Here is a 13,873-nt window from a genome sequence, read left to right on the forward strand (position 1 = left end):
AGTGGTTGCTATGGAGATTACATCTGTATCTTCATTTGTCACAGTTGTCTTCAAATTAGTGTTTATTTAATTTCAATAAAATATAGAAACATTGCACCAGTAAGGAAGAGCTCCATCTCCTCCTTCCTTTTTATAGTATTACTTTTGTATATTATAACAGCTGTGTGTATTGTAAACCTTGCAATACAGTGTTATAATTACTGCTCTGTGTAGTCTTTTATTTTTTAAGAGAAGAAATAAGAGTCATTTATAGCGTCTTTTATGCTAACATACATATTTAGCATTTTTTGTTGTCTGCATTTCATTTTGTGGATTTGAGTCACAAATTCTTTTCTTTTAGCCTAAAGAATTTCCTTTATTATTTCTTGTAAAGCAGGTCTGCTACTAATGAAATTTCTTAGTCTGTTTATCTGGGAATTTTCTCCTCCCTCCCTCCCTTTCTTTCTTTCTTTCTTTCTTTCTTAAATCTTTTATTTTTATTTTTTTAAATGTTTATTTTTGAGAGAGAAAGAGGATTTGAAGTGGGCTCTGTGTTGACAGAGAGCCTGATGCAGGGCTCAAACCCATGAACTACAAGAGCATGACCTGAGGCAAAGCCCGACTCTTAACTGACTCTGCCACCCAGGTGCCTGTTTTTTTTCTTCCCTTCATTTTATTTATTTTTTTAGTAATCTCTACATTCAATGTGGGACTTGAACCTATGACCCTGACATCAGGAGTCACATACTCTTCCAACTGAGCCAGCCAGGCACCCCATTTTTAAAAATTCTTTTGTTTTTCTTTTTTAAAAAAAATCTTTTTAATGTTTATTTTTGAGAGAGAAAGAGAGAGAAAGAGAATGTAAGTGGGGGAGGGGCAGATAGAGAGGGAGACACAGACTCCGAAGCAGGGTCCAGACTCCGAGCTGTCAGCACAGAACCCGATGCGGGGCTTGAACTCACGAACCATGAGATCATGACCTGAGCCGAAGTTGGACGCTCAACTGACTGAGCCACCCAGGCACCCCTGAAAAAATTCTTTTGTTTTTAAAGTAGTCTCTCCACCCAACGCGGAGCTCAGACTTAAGACCCCAAGATAAAAAGTCACATGCTCTATACAGACTGCCTAACCAGGTGCCCCTTTTTGTCTTCATTTTGAAAGAATATTTTTGTTGGTTATAGCATTCTTAGTTTTTCTCCTCAGCACTTTGTTCCTTTCTATCTCTCTCCCTCTCTCTCTCTCTCTCTCTCTCTCTCTCCCTCTCCCTCTCCCTCTCCCTCTCTCTCTCTCTCTCTCCCTCTCTCCCTCTCCCTCTCCCTCTCTCCCTCTCCCTCTCCCTCTCCCTCTCCCTCTCCCTCTCCCTCTCCCTCTCCCTCTCCCTCTCCCTCTCTCTCTCTCTCTCTCTCTCTCTCCCCCTCTCTCCCTCTCGCTCTCCCTCTCGCTCTCCCTCTCGCTCTTTTTCTCTTTTTTGTTTGTGTTTTTCTTTTAGAGAGAGAGCTCCAGCAGTAGGGAGTGGGAGGCACAGAGGGAGAGACAAGCAGACTCCACATCAGCATGGAGCCCAACACGGGGCTTAGTCCCACAACCCCAGGATCAGGACCTGAGCCAAACTGAAAGGACACTCAGCCCTACTGAGCCTCCCTCCCAGGCGGTCCCTCCCCTCAGCACTTTGAATGTCATTCTACTTTCTGGCCTCTAGTGTTTCTTTTTCTTTTTCTTCTTCTTCTTTTTTTAAAAGTTTATTTATTTTGAGAGAGGGAGAGAGGGGCAGAGAGAGAAGGAGAGAGAATAATTCCAAGCAGGCTCCATCTGCAATGTCAGAGCATAGCCTGATGTAGGGTTCAGACCCACAAACTGTGAGATCATGACCTGAGCTGAAACCAAGAGTCGGAAGCTTAACTGCTGAGCCACCCAGGTACCCCACACATGTTGATACTCTTGACATTGTCCCTTGTGTTTCAGAGGCCCTGTTCATTTTTCTTCATTCTTTTTCTTTCTATTCTTCCGATTGCACAGTTTCTCTTATTTTGTTCACTGGTTTCTCTGTTCTGTCATCTTGAACATGTCGTTGAGCCCTAGTAGTGAAATTTCTTTTCAATTTTTATATTTCTTTTTTTCCTTTTTGAAGTTTTTATTTATTTTTGAGAGACAGAGCGCAAGCAGGGGAGGGGCAGAGAGAGAGGGAGACACAGAATCTGAAACAGGCTCCAGGCTCTGAGCTGACAGCACAGAGCCCGATGTGGGGTTGAGCTCAATGAACTGCAAGATCATGACCTGAGCTGCAGTCAGACGCTCAACTGACTGAGCCACCCAGGTGCCCCATCAATTTTTATATTTCTTAAGTGGAGAATGTCCATTTGGTTCTCTTGATAATTTGTTTCCTTATTGAGATTATCTACTTGTTCATTCATTGTTGCTATACTTTAATTTTTAAATCGTACCTTTCTTTAGTACTTTGAACATATTTAAAATAGTTCTTTTGAAATCTTTGTGAAGCCCATCTGAGGACACTTGTTTTTCTAGTGACTGCTTTTATCTTCTGTGTATGAGTCACATTTCCTATTTTTTAAAGGTCTCTTAGTTTTTTCTTGAAAACTGGACATTTTAGATAATATATTGCAAATATATCCAAATATATTTGGATTCGTACTATTTTTCCCTTTGAACGTGTTGCTCTTTTTTTGTTTAGGTAATGGGTAAATCTGAAATCTGTCTCTCCTGCAGTGTGTTGTTGCTTATGTCTCTGCTCAGTTTTTTATTTTTTATTTTTCCTATTTTAAATTTTAAACCTGGCTAATGGTTGCTCTTGTCCTTTCCAACACGGTTTACTAATCAGCCAGTACTTGTACAGAAATTTTGCTCAAATACCTCCCACCAATAAGGATTCTTGTTCTGTATTGATGGATCTGTATATGGATGGATGAGAGCATTTTAAAGTTCAGGCCGTTTTCAAGTCTGCTGGCTTTTTCTTTTCTTTTTTTTTTTTTTTTTTTTAAACTCTCTTGGGCTGTTTGGCATTTTCTCTGCATAATCCTGCAGCCTCAGCCAAGAATATGCTTGACCCATTCATGATCACATCCTCAGGCTAGTGGAGCCCTTGGCCTCCCTGCTTGCTTGCTGAAATTGTCACTTGCCCCTATAATGCCCTTGGGACTTAGGTGTGGCCAGCCTTTCCAGATTGAGTGAGGCCTCTTTGTAAGTGCAAAAGCTGACCCTCACATCCTCTTGGCCTGCTGCACGGAGTTAGGCTGAACCTATTGAGCTCCATGGATTTGGGGGAGGAATGGGAGCAGCCCCAGGCAAGGAACACCACAGACCCCCACTATTCTTAATAAAAATCCTGCAGGTTTTTAAACATCAGTATGTTTTGTGTATACTTTTGACAGATTCCTAGAGCTCTGTAATGGTGGTTTTGATTAATTTTGTCATGCCTTATAATTACATTTTGGGGAGTTTTGCTGACCCCATCCCTTGCTCGTAGCCAGAAGTCCTGCCCTACCAATACTTACGAAACCCTGCATACTCATAATCTGTCCCCTCTTCTTCAGTTCCTGAAGAACTATCCTAATAGTAACCACTATCTTGACATTTTGGTAACCATTCCTTTGCTTTTTAAAGTAGTTTTATTTTGTCTTAGTTTGGACTTTGTATACATTGAATGACACAGGTTTTTTTTGCAGTTAGCTTTTTTTTTTTTTTTTTTTTGCTTACCATTGTTTTTATTGTTTTATCCATGTTGATGTAGTTGTCTTTTGTTTCCACTGCTATATGCTCCTTTATTGTACCACAATGTAGAATGTACCACAATTTATTTTTCCATTCCACTGTTTGTTAGTAGATGTTTTGTTTTTGTTTTGTCTATCTCAGAAACAGAGCTGCTGTGACCCATGTGTTTCTCTAGACAATGTTTTTCAAGTTTTAGGTCACCACCTACTGGGTTGTGAAATCAGTTGACTGAGTCATGACCAACACTAAATTTTTTCAATGTATAGAATGAAAAAGAAAACATCTGAGTACGTACTTGACATAGGTTTTTGTTTCACGAATGTTACCACAGGAAGCTCCAAACTCCTAAGTCACCCCTTATTTCCTGCAGTCTAATCTTCAGAAAGCACCACGCAGTCCCTGTTCTTTTCCTTCCCCTCCTTCTCCAGCTCAGTTCTACTTTAGTTCATCATCAGCACAATCACCAATATTCTTACCTTCCTCTCTGAACTTCCCCTTTACCTTCTTGCACTAATAGCAACATGGCTTTCCACTGAGGGCACTGCTTTACCTTGCAAGGGAGTGGCTGTGCTTTTTTCCTCCTGCAGTCCTTATCCTCTGCCTTGGATTTCCTTGTTCCTCATTGCCACTTTTCAGATAATTGCTGTCATCTTTTGACCACTGACCCGTTATGCTGTGATGATTTTTGTTCCTTGCTTAGTGTCATTTTGTCCATTATTACTGTTAATTCTTGGTGATTTCAGTATACACAGATGATCCTTCTGACACTGCCCACTCAGTTCTGTGAACTCACCTGTAATGATTTTGTTCTCTACCTTAGCCACTTATTTCCACAGTCATACTTTAACCAGTGTTTCTCAAACTATCTGTTGCGAAGGACCATTGTATTTTTTTTTTTTAAGTTGATTTATTTATTTTGAGAGAGACAGGATGCAGAGGAGGGGCAGAGAGAGGGGGAGAATCCCAAGCAAGCTCTACGTGGTCAGTGCAGAGTCCCACACGGGGCCCCAAACTCTTGAAACTGTGAGATCATGACCTGAGTCACAATCAAGAGTCACATGCTTAATTGACTGAGCCACCCAGACACCCCTGGACCAGTGTATTTTTATTTCCAATCCAAATTGGTAGATTTTTGTTTTGTAAAATACGGTCAGCTAACTACTAGGAAATTGAAATGCTGTTTGGTTGTCATGACAGTATCAAATGGCTCAAAGTTTCTAGTCAATTACTCTTAATTTCTATAAGATAGTCCTTGAAGAACATTTTTAGTATAGCACTATTTTAGATCTTGGCAGTTACCAATAAATGTAACCCTTCCATCCTTAACTCCACTGGGATGTCCATTCCATTGGACATTTTCACTGCCCTGTACCTTCTGGATGTGATAATTACAATCATTTCCTTGCATGCACTCTTGTTTCTTTCTTGTACTGTTCTGCTTGCTTGGTGAAACTAGAATTCTGGTTAAATTTCTTCCTCTTCTGTGCTTGGACTTACGTAGCTGAACTTCAGAGGAGAAAAACATAACCACATGTACCAGTCTCACTTGAAATTCATACTCCAGCCCTTAAAGTGGGCCCTTGTTATTGCCTGGAAATCCTACACTGTATTTCCCTAGTGTCTTCACTTCCTCACTACTTTTTCACACCTGGTCCTATGATCAACCTCAACACCACCTCATTGGTCTTCCCTTTTAACAATGATCTTGGTTTCTACTGCCTTGAAAAATTTGTGGTCAGAAGGAACTTCCACAGATTCCCATTCTGTTTATCACTGGGCTATGAAAATTAGAATGACACCTTTTGTCTTGACAATAATTTTTGCCTTAAGGTCTATTTTACGTATTAATCATAGAGATAAGTCAGCTGAGGGTTATGTAATTTTTCATTTATATAATTTTTTATTTCTTTAAATTTATATAAGTCCCTTTATATGGTAGATGGGCATTAAATAAAATTAACGACAATTATGCAAAATACTATGAAAGAAAATAGGCGTATGATCTGTATATAACAGGGATCCTATTAATACGTACCAAAGGCAACCCCAAGGAAGTGATACGTACTCTGATATATGTGAAGAGTAGCCAGCAAGAGGGCTGGCACAAAATAAGTAAAAGGCCAGAGATCTGAAAAAAGAAAAGAAAAGAGGAAAAAAAAAACCCCAAAACTGTTCGTGTAACATTCTTTGTAGCTAGAGGGAGCTAGGGTGTGAGTGACCCAAGATGAAACTGGAGATGGTGGGCAGAGTTTTTGAGCAGGGAAGAGCAATCACACACTGCCCTCCTACCCCCATCCCTTAAGTTTGTGTTAGCGGTCCCTACATAGTGTGGGAATTGAGTAAGTAGTATTGCGAATTATTCTTTTTGACACTGTGTAAATTACTGTGCTTAGCATTTTTATTCTCCTCAGATTTTCTGTAGCAAAAGTTTGAACCCTTTTCCATTTTCACAAATTTCAAAACCTGCTCATTTCACCTTGTATTAAGTTTTGCTGACCAAGAATGAGGTCTAGTACGAAAGAAACTCCTCCAGGTGTTCACAGTAGCCTCATTTAGCCTTATACTTTGTTATTTCCACTCCTTTTTCTTAATACTTTCCTCTTCTCTGTCTTAGAGGGGCAGTATATTGCTTCCTTTCCATGGTTTAACTCTCTTTCCTGTCCTCCTCTTTTGTCATCTTAGTTTCTTAATGAACGCAGGACCAATACATGCTGCATTTTGATTGTCCAGAACCCAGGTTTTTAAAATAATTGCATATAATCCTTTATAAAGGGGAGAGAGAAACTCCCATAAAACTCAGGTTGCCTTGATACTCTCCTCTTGTTCGTCGCCCCATTCCAACCTTGTAAGACATTAAAAAAAATACTTTATGTGGAATCTAAAAAAGAAAAATTTCTCATATAAACATGTCATATTTGCCTTGCAAAAATATTGTTCTGCCTGCTGTATGGAGCTCAGGTTGGTGGTCCAGGAGCAAGACTGAATATGGAAAGAGGAGATGATTGTCAGTGGTTCCACTGAAAAATAAATAATGGAGGTTGTGTTTAGAGTGATTGACAGTGGAGATAGAAAATAGTAGGCTGGAAATATAAGGAGGTAGGACCGATGGGAATTAGTGAATGATGGGATGCAATAAGTAAAGGAGAAGGCATTGTCAAGGATAACCCTCAGGTTTTTGATACGAGCAACTGAAGTAAGCAGTGATGCTGTTTTTACTGAACAAGGGAAAGCTAGAGAAGAAGCAGAGAGGGGGTAGTTCAGAGATGGGTAATTTGGTTTTGGGCATGAAGAGATTGTAGTTTGGCCTTTATGAAATCTAAATGCAGATGTCAGGTGGCTATTTGTGTAGACTGGTATAGAGCTTGGAAAAGAGCTGAGATGGAGAGACAGAATTACTAGTATAGGGATGGTATTGGAAAGATTGGTAGAAAAGATAACTTTGATGGGTGTGAAAAGGATCTACCCTTGGACTAATGCCTGAGGTTTGGTAGAGGAAGTTAAGTCTATAAAGTAGGCTGAGAAGGAGCAATCAGAAGAAGGAAGCCTGGAAGCTACAGAAAAACATTAGTTTAAGGGGGAGAGGGAGTGGATATAGAATGCTGCTTAGACATTAAGTAAGATGAGGGCCAAACTATGTTTGTTGGATTTAAAGTTATGGGGATCATTAATGACCTTAATAAGAACTGTTCTTCAGGTGTGATAAAAGCAGGTGTCAGATGGGATTGGGTTGGAGGAGTATGAGAAGTAAAGAAATTGGAGGGAATTTAGACAACTCTTTTAATGAGGTTGGCCGTGAAAGAAGAGAATGGTAATTGGAGGAGGAGATGTGAGATTGAGGAGGTTAAGTAGGAGGAAGATTTTTTCAAATGAATGAGTGGATGGATGGTTGGATAATCCATTTGAGTGTGAGAGGTTAATGAATGCTGAAGAATAATCAACAAGGGCTCTAGGGAGACGAGGGGGGATTAACTGTAATATCCAGGTAGAAGGGGACCACCTTTAGAGTGGAGATTAGAACAGCATGGTGGAAAATAAATAAAAATAACTAAACAAATGCTCTCTGTTGTTTATTTAATACATCATTGTAAATTCACTGAATGTTAAATCAGGTGGTTGAGAGCCTTTTATCCCATTTATAAGATGCAGCTATCATTTGATAGTTTTATCATTTCTGCTGCCAGCTACTTTTGATTACCTCTGTCAGGAAAATACATGTATTTTCCCTGACCAAAAACAACATGCAGTAAATACTCTGGTTCTTTGGGAAGATTATTATTTTCTATACATATGACATCTTTTCCCCCTGTGTTTAGGGTACTTCATTTTTATTCTAATGCAGGGAGTTTTGTCAGAACTTCTGTTTTCACTTTCTGTGACTTTTTTCCTTGTGTTTTATGAATTATAACAAAATTCCACTGCAGGGGGCAACTATTACACTTCACGGACTAAATTTGACCCGAACAGTTAAGTAGTTGGTGTCGTGAGCAGAAAAGGCACAAGTCCCCTTTTCTTCAGAAGACTCTTCAGTAGACTTTTATGTTAGAGTGGATTTTTGAATAGATAATAACTTGTACATGATAGTAAATTCAAGAGGTAAAGACTTCGTGCAGTAGAAAGGTCTTTTGACTCCTGTTCCCCTCATTTGCTTTCTTTCCTTGCCAGAGTAGCTGGTGTTACCATTTTCTTAAGTATCCTCCCAGAGATTCTGTACATTTACAGACAAACTCACATATAAATATAATTTTGTTCTTTGTTTACACAAATGGTATAATGTACCTTTTTTGTTCATTTAACATTATGTATTGAAAATTGCTGGGGCGCCTGGGTGGCTCAGTCGGTTAAGCGTCCGACTTCGGCTCAGGTCACGATCTCGCGGTCCGTGAGTTCGAGCCCCGCGTCAGGCTCTGGGCTGATGGCTCAGAGCCTGGAGCCTGCTTCCGATTCTGTGTCTCCCTCGCTCTCTGCCCCTCCCCCGTTCATGCTCTGTCTCTCTCTGTCCCCAAAATAAATAAACGTTAAAAAAAAATTTTTTTTAAAAAGAAAATTGCTTATATTAGTGTATTAAAGAACCTTTTCATCCTTCATGGCCACATCGTATGGACATACCACTGTGAGCTAACTGGTATCCTATTAATGATGCTAGTGTTTGTGATTAAAATTGCTTTTTTAGGCAGTAAAAGCCTGCCTTTCTTTCTTTCTTTTTCTTTCTTTCTTTCTTTCTTTCTTTCTTTCTTTCTTTCTCTCTTTCTTTCTTTCTTTCTCTCTTTCTTTCTTTCTTTCTTTCTTTCAAGTTAGTTAGCATATAGTGCAATCATATTTTCAGGAGTAGATTCCAGTGATTCATCCCCTATGTATAACACCCAGTGCTCATCCCAAAACAGTGTCTTCCTTAATGCCCCTTACTCATTTAGCCTCTCCCCCCTCCCACAACCCCCAGTTTATTTTCTGTATTTAAGAGTCTCTTGTTTTGTCCCCCTCCCTGTTTTTATATTATTTTTGCTTCCCTTCCCTTATGTTCATCTGTTTTGTATCTTAAATTCCACATATGAGGGAAATCATACATTTCTCTGACTTGTTTCATTTAGCGTAATGCTCTTTAGTTCCATCCACGTTGCAAATGGCAAGATTTCATTCTTTTTGATTGCTGTGTAATACTCCATTGTGTGTGTGCATTGTGTGTGTGTATAAACACACACATACATATGGACATTTGGGCTCTTTCCATACTTTGGCTATTGTCAATAGCCTGCTATAAACATTGGGGTGCATGTGACCCTTCGAAACAGCACACCTGTATCCCTTGGATATATACATAGTAGTGCAGTTGCTGGGTTGTAGGTAGTTCTATTTTTAACTTTTTGAGGAACCTCCATACTGTTTTCCAGAGTGGCTGCACCAGTTGCATTCCCACCACAGTGCAAAAGAGATCCTCTTTTTCTGCATCCTCGCCAACGTCTGTTGTTGCCTGAGTTGTTAATTTTTAGCTATTCTGACTGGTGTATTGTAAATTTCAACTAACTCTTAGATATAAGGATCTTGAAATGAAAGATAATCATTTGGTTGATTTGTCATATTGAAAATACTGATAATGTTATGTTTTCCTACAAAGAAAAGCAGTTTAGATTTATTTGTCTTACCCACACTACTGAAGAAACCAGATTTTTATGGTCATGTTAACGTATTTAATTTAAAAAAAATTTTTTTTACATGTATTTATTTTTGAGAGACAGAGAGAGACAGAGCACAAGTTGGGGAGGGGCAGAGAGAGAAGGAGACAGAATCCGAAGCAGGCTGCAGGCTCCAAGCTGACAGCACAGAGCCCGATGCGGGGCTCGAACTCACAGACAGCGAAATCATGACCCGAGCTGAAGTCGGACACTCAACCGATCGAGCCACCTAGGCGCCCCCATATTTACTTTTCAACCTGATGTTATATACTTTAAAAGCTCCAGTACCTTCTGCTTTCAAAAATTAATTTGAGACTTTTGATTCTTGTGCTTTATGGCTGACATTAATTTCACTTGAGTATATTTCTCAAATATTTCAGCTATAAGAAAATTTTTTATTCCAGAAATATTAACTTCATTCTATGCAGAAGAATCAACTCTCGTTTTTATTTCGCTAGAAAACTCTTGGTTTATTCCTCATATATGGGGTATTTCATATGTATGAATATTTTATTTCCTGTTATATTGCCAGCATGCTTTAGTTATGACACTGGCAGTTTTCTGGTTTAACTTTTACTCCCTCTGTTGGCTTTCAGAGGTGTTGCATTCCTTTTGGAATGGTGTCAGGAATAACATTTATGCTTACATTTTTATTTAACTCAAAAAGTTAGTAATGATGCAAATATGCTTATGAAATAGGCTGCATATGAGATTGTTTTAAATTAATGTTTCCAGTGGCCGTGAATGTTCTGGTTTTCATGAATATGTTGAGGAATCTTCATCAGAATGTCTGTTTTATCAGCGGCTGAGAACAAGGCCATGAAAAACAAAAGACAGTAATACAGATTATTCATGTTTATGGTAAGGGAAAAAGCAGCCTTGGCATGTTAGATTAAAAAAAGGATTTTCCAAGTATCTTCTAGTTGCTGTCTACCATATGTTGAACTGTCAAGTAACTTGATGGAGTGAAGCAGCAGAGCTGTCTTACAGCTCCTGATGAGTACATGTAGCTTAGTATTTGTGTCTGTCTGTTACCAGTGGGACATCATGGTAACTGCTTTCTATAACATCACATGTACAGAGTGAGGTATTTACTTGCCTTGTACATTCTTAGCATCATCCTTTTAAAACCAAACCACCAGTTAATGAAGACTGTATAGGTCACAAATCTTGCGGTTAAAGATTATGTCCCGTGTCTCCATGAGTAAGTGGAGTTGTAGCACATTCAATGGGGGAAGGATGTTAGGTTCTAAAGTTAGTATATAAAGGTGGAAAATGTATGTAGGGTGTTTTCTCTTCAACCCCTTAAGTCATTCATAGACTAGAGTGTACTAGGTTCAGAAAGTAGTTGATCTGTATTTAGTGGCTATTGTTTATGAAATAAAGCATGTTGAAACACTAGGCTCACATTCAGCCTGATGAGAGGCATGTGGGAACAGGAAGGACCATGAGGAAACAGTATCATCAGGCCTGGCATTTTTTTTTTTTTAAGTTTATTTATTTATTTTGAGAGAGAGAGAGAGAGACAGTGCAATCCAGGGAGAGGGGCAGAGAGAGAGAGAATGCAAAGGAGAGAGAATCACACTTCCAGTATGGAGCATGACACAGGGCTCGATTCCACAAACCGTGAGATCACGACCTGAGCTGAAATCAAGAGTTGGACACTTAGCTAACTTAGCCACCCAGGCATTCCAGGCCTGGCATCTTAATACCCCTGTAGAGCAACTCTTCCTGAGAGGAATAGCAAATAGGTTTGGTGCAGAGTTACTTTGGGTGCTCATTTGCCAAATGCATGTGGTTGAAGGTTTTTTTAAACACAAGTGTACATTTGGGGGCCCCTGGGTGGTTCAGTCGGTTGAGCATCCAACTTTGGCTCAGGTCATGATCTCATGATTTGTGAGTTCGAGCCCCGCATCAGGCTCTGTGCTGACAGCTTGCTCAGAGCCTGGAGCCTGCTTCAGATTCTGTGTCTCCTTCTCTCTCTTTGCACGCCACCCCCCCCCCTCCCCCCGCCAACTCATGCTCTGTCTCTTTCAAAAATAAATAAATGTTAAAAAAAAATTTTAAACATAAGTGTACATTTGATGTTACTCCACTGTAGCTTCTTCTCTTTGAGGATTTGAGTATAAAATTATTGAGTATAGTTAACTTGTTTCTGAGACTTTTGAAAAATCTCGTTCCCAGATTTTTTTTTGAAGCATTCTTTTTCCTTTATGTTAAAGTCAGAATGTACATATTTAACTATCAGAGTTTTGAGGCTCTCTTTTTGGACCATTTTAAATAAGGTTTTAAAGTTGAAAATCTTTGGATGCTTGTGCTGGGCTTGCAAGTTCAGTAATTAAGGATTAATATCGTGCCATTATTAGTAATTGTGTATGCTAGTGTTTTGGTAATACTAATAAGTCCTTTGAATTTGACTTAACCAGGCAGATAAACATATATTTTAAAGGCCTGTGTGATGGTAATTTTTGCTACCCATTTAGAAAGGCATGTTGTGTTCATTAAATAATCTACTATTTCTGTTTATTGATTTTGTGTGTTTTTGTACAGGTTGCTTTCCTGTTGCATCTTTGACCTAGTTTCCTAGACTCTGCTCCATGATTGAACTTGAAAGTCTGAAATGAAGATGGAGGAGGCAGTGGGAAAAGTCGAAGAACTCATTGAGTCTGAAGTCCCACCGAAACCATCTGAACAAGAGACAGCTAAGGAGGAAGATGGATCTGTAGAACTGGAATCTCAAGTTCAGAAAGATGGGGTAGTGGATTCTACAGTTCTTTCTTCAATGCCCTGCTTGTTGATGGAACTGAGAAGGGACTCTTCTGAGTCTCAGTTAGCATCCACAGAGAGTGACAAGCCAACAACTGGCCGAGTTTATGAGAGTGACTCCTCTAATCACTGCATGCTTTCCCCTTCCTCTAGTGGTCACCTGGCTGATTCAGATACCTTGTCTTCTGCAGAAGAGAATGAGCCCTCCCAGGCAGAAACAGCAGTGGAAGGAGACCCTTCTGGAGTGTCTGGTGCCACTGTTGGGCGCAAATCTCGGCGGTCCCGATCTGAAAGTGAAACATCTACTATGGCTGCCAAGAAAAACCGGCAATCCAGTGATAAACAGAATGGCCGAGTCCCCAAGGTTAAAGGTCATCGGAGCCAAAAGCACAAGGAGAGAATCAGGCTACTGAGACAGAAAAGGGAGGCTGCTGCGCGGAAGAAATATAACCTATTGCAGGACAGTAGTACCAGTGATAGTGACCTGACTTGTGACTCAAGCACGAGCTCATCAGATGATGATGAAGAGGTTTCAGGGAGCAGCAAGACAATCACTGCAGAGATACCAGGTAGAGGATGTTTTTTAAACTGACTGTAGAGCAACCGATGGCATTTCTAAGCTGTCAGGCCGAGTTAGATGAGTGACACTTGAAAAAATCCAGGAGACCTGCAGCTCTGTGTAAATTTGAAGACTGCAGTGTATTAACAAGACATGGCCAGTTTAAAAACCTGTTCTGAGGTTTCCAGTGCACTTTTGCACATCAGCAAAAAAAAAATATTTGAATGGTTAATAATAGGGACAAGATTATTTTTAAGTAATGGAATTTCCTTTCTCTGTAACCCATTACCTGAACTCCCATCATTGCCTTTTTAGCACTGCTTAGATTTAATACTCACTGATCAGCATTATTACTAAGTAAATCCTCCTCAGGAATAGGCACCTTGCTTTATTATATAGCCACTGTACTCGAGCTTATGGTGTCTGAAATAACACGTTCTATCTTCCGTTAAAGTTTTCTAATAACTGTTCCTCCAAAAACCGTAGTTTTAGGCGTTTCCCTCCAGTTCAGCGCATGATAAGATAGTTATCCTTGTGGCACATTTTTCTATTCTAAGTTGTCACTTGCATTGAAAAGAATGCTTTTTGCAGAATTCCCCCCTTTATCCCCCAAGCTTTAAGAAGTTTGTCAGAAATCTGTTTATTCTAGCTCTTATTGGTGTAAGCGTCTGTAATT

The 13,873-nt window shown here is 39.6% G+C and overlaps 1 protein-coding gene across 3 annotated transcripts in view; it reads left to right on the plus strand.

Moving 5' to 3' along the window:
* The window catches only part of ARK2N (arkadia (RNF111) N-terminal like PKA signaling regulator 2N), an 85,856-nt gene that overhangs the window by 25,630 nt on the left and 46,353 nt on the right, over nt 1–13,873 (plus strand). For all 3 annotated transcript variants that reach the window (XM_060613747.3, XM_060613748.3, XM_060613752.3), the window contains exon 2: nt 12,423–13,207. In XM_060613747.3, coding sequence (XP_060469730.1) covers nt 12,493–13,207 — 715 coding nt within the window. In that variant the 5' untranslated portion in view covers nt 12,423–12,492. The remainder of the gene's footprint in view (nt 1–12,422; nt 13,208–13,873) is intronic.

This window comes from Panthera onca, chromosome D3 (genome assembly GCF_046562875.1).
Source record: "Panthera onca isolate mPanOnc1 chromosome D3, mPanOnc1 haplotype 2, whole genome shotgun sequence".
NCBI lineage: Eukaryota > Metazoa > Chordata > Mammalia > Carnivora > Felidae > Panthera > Panthera onca.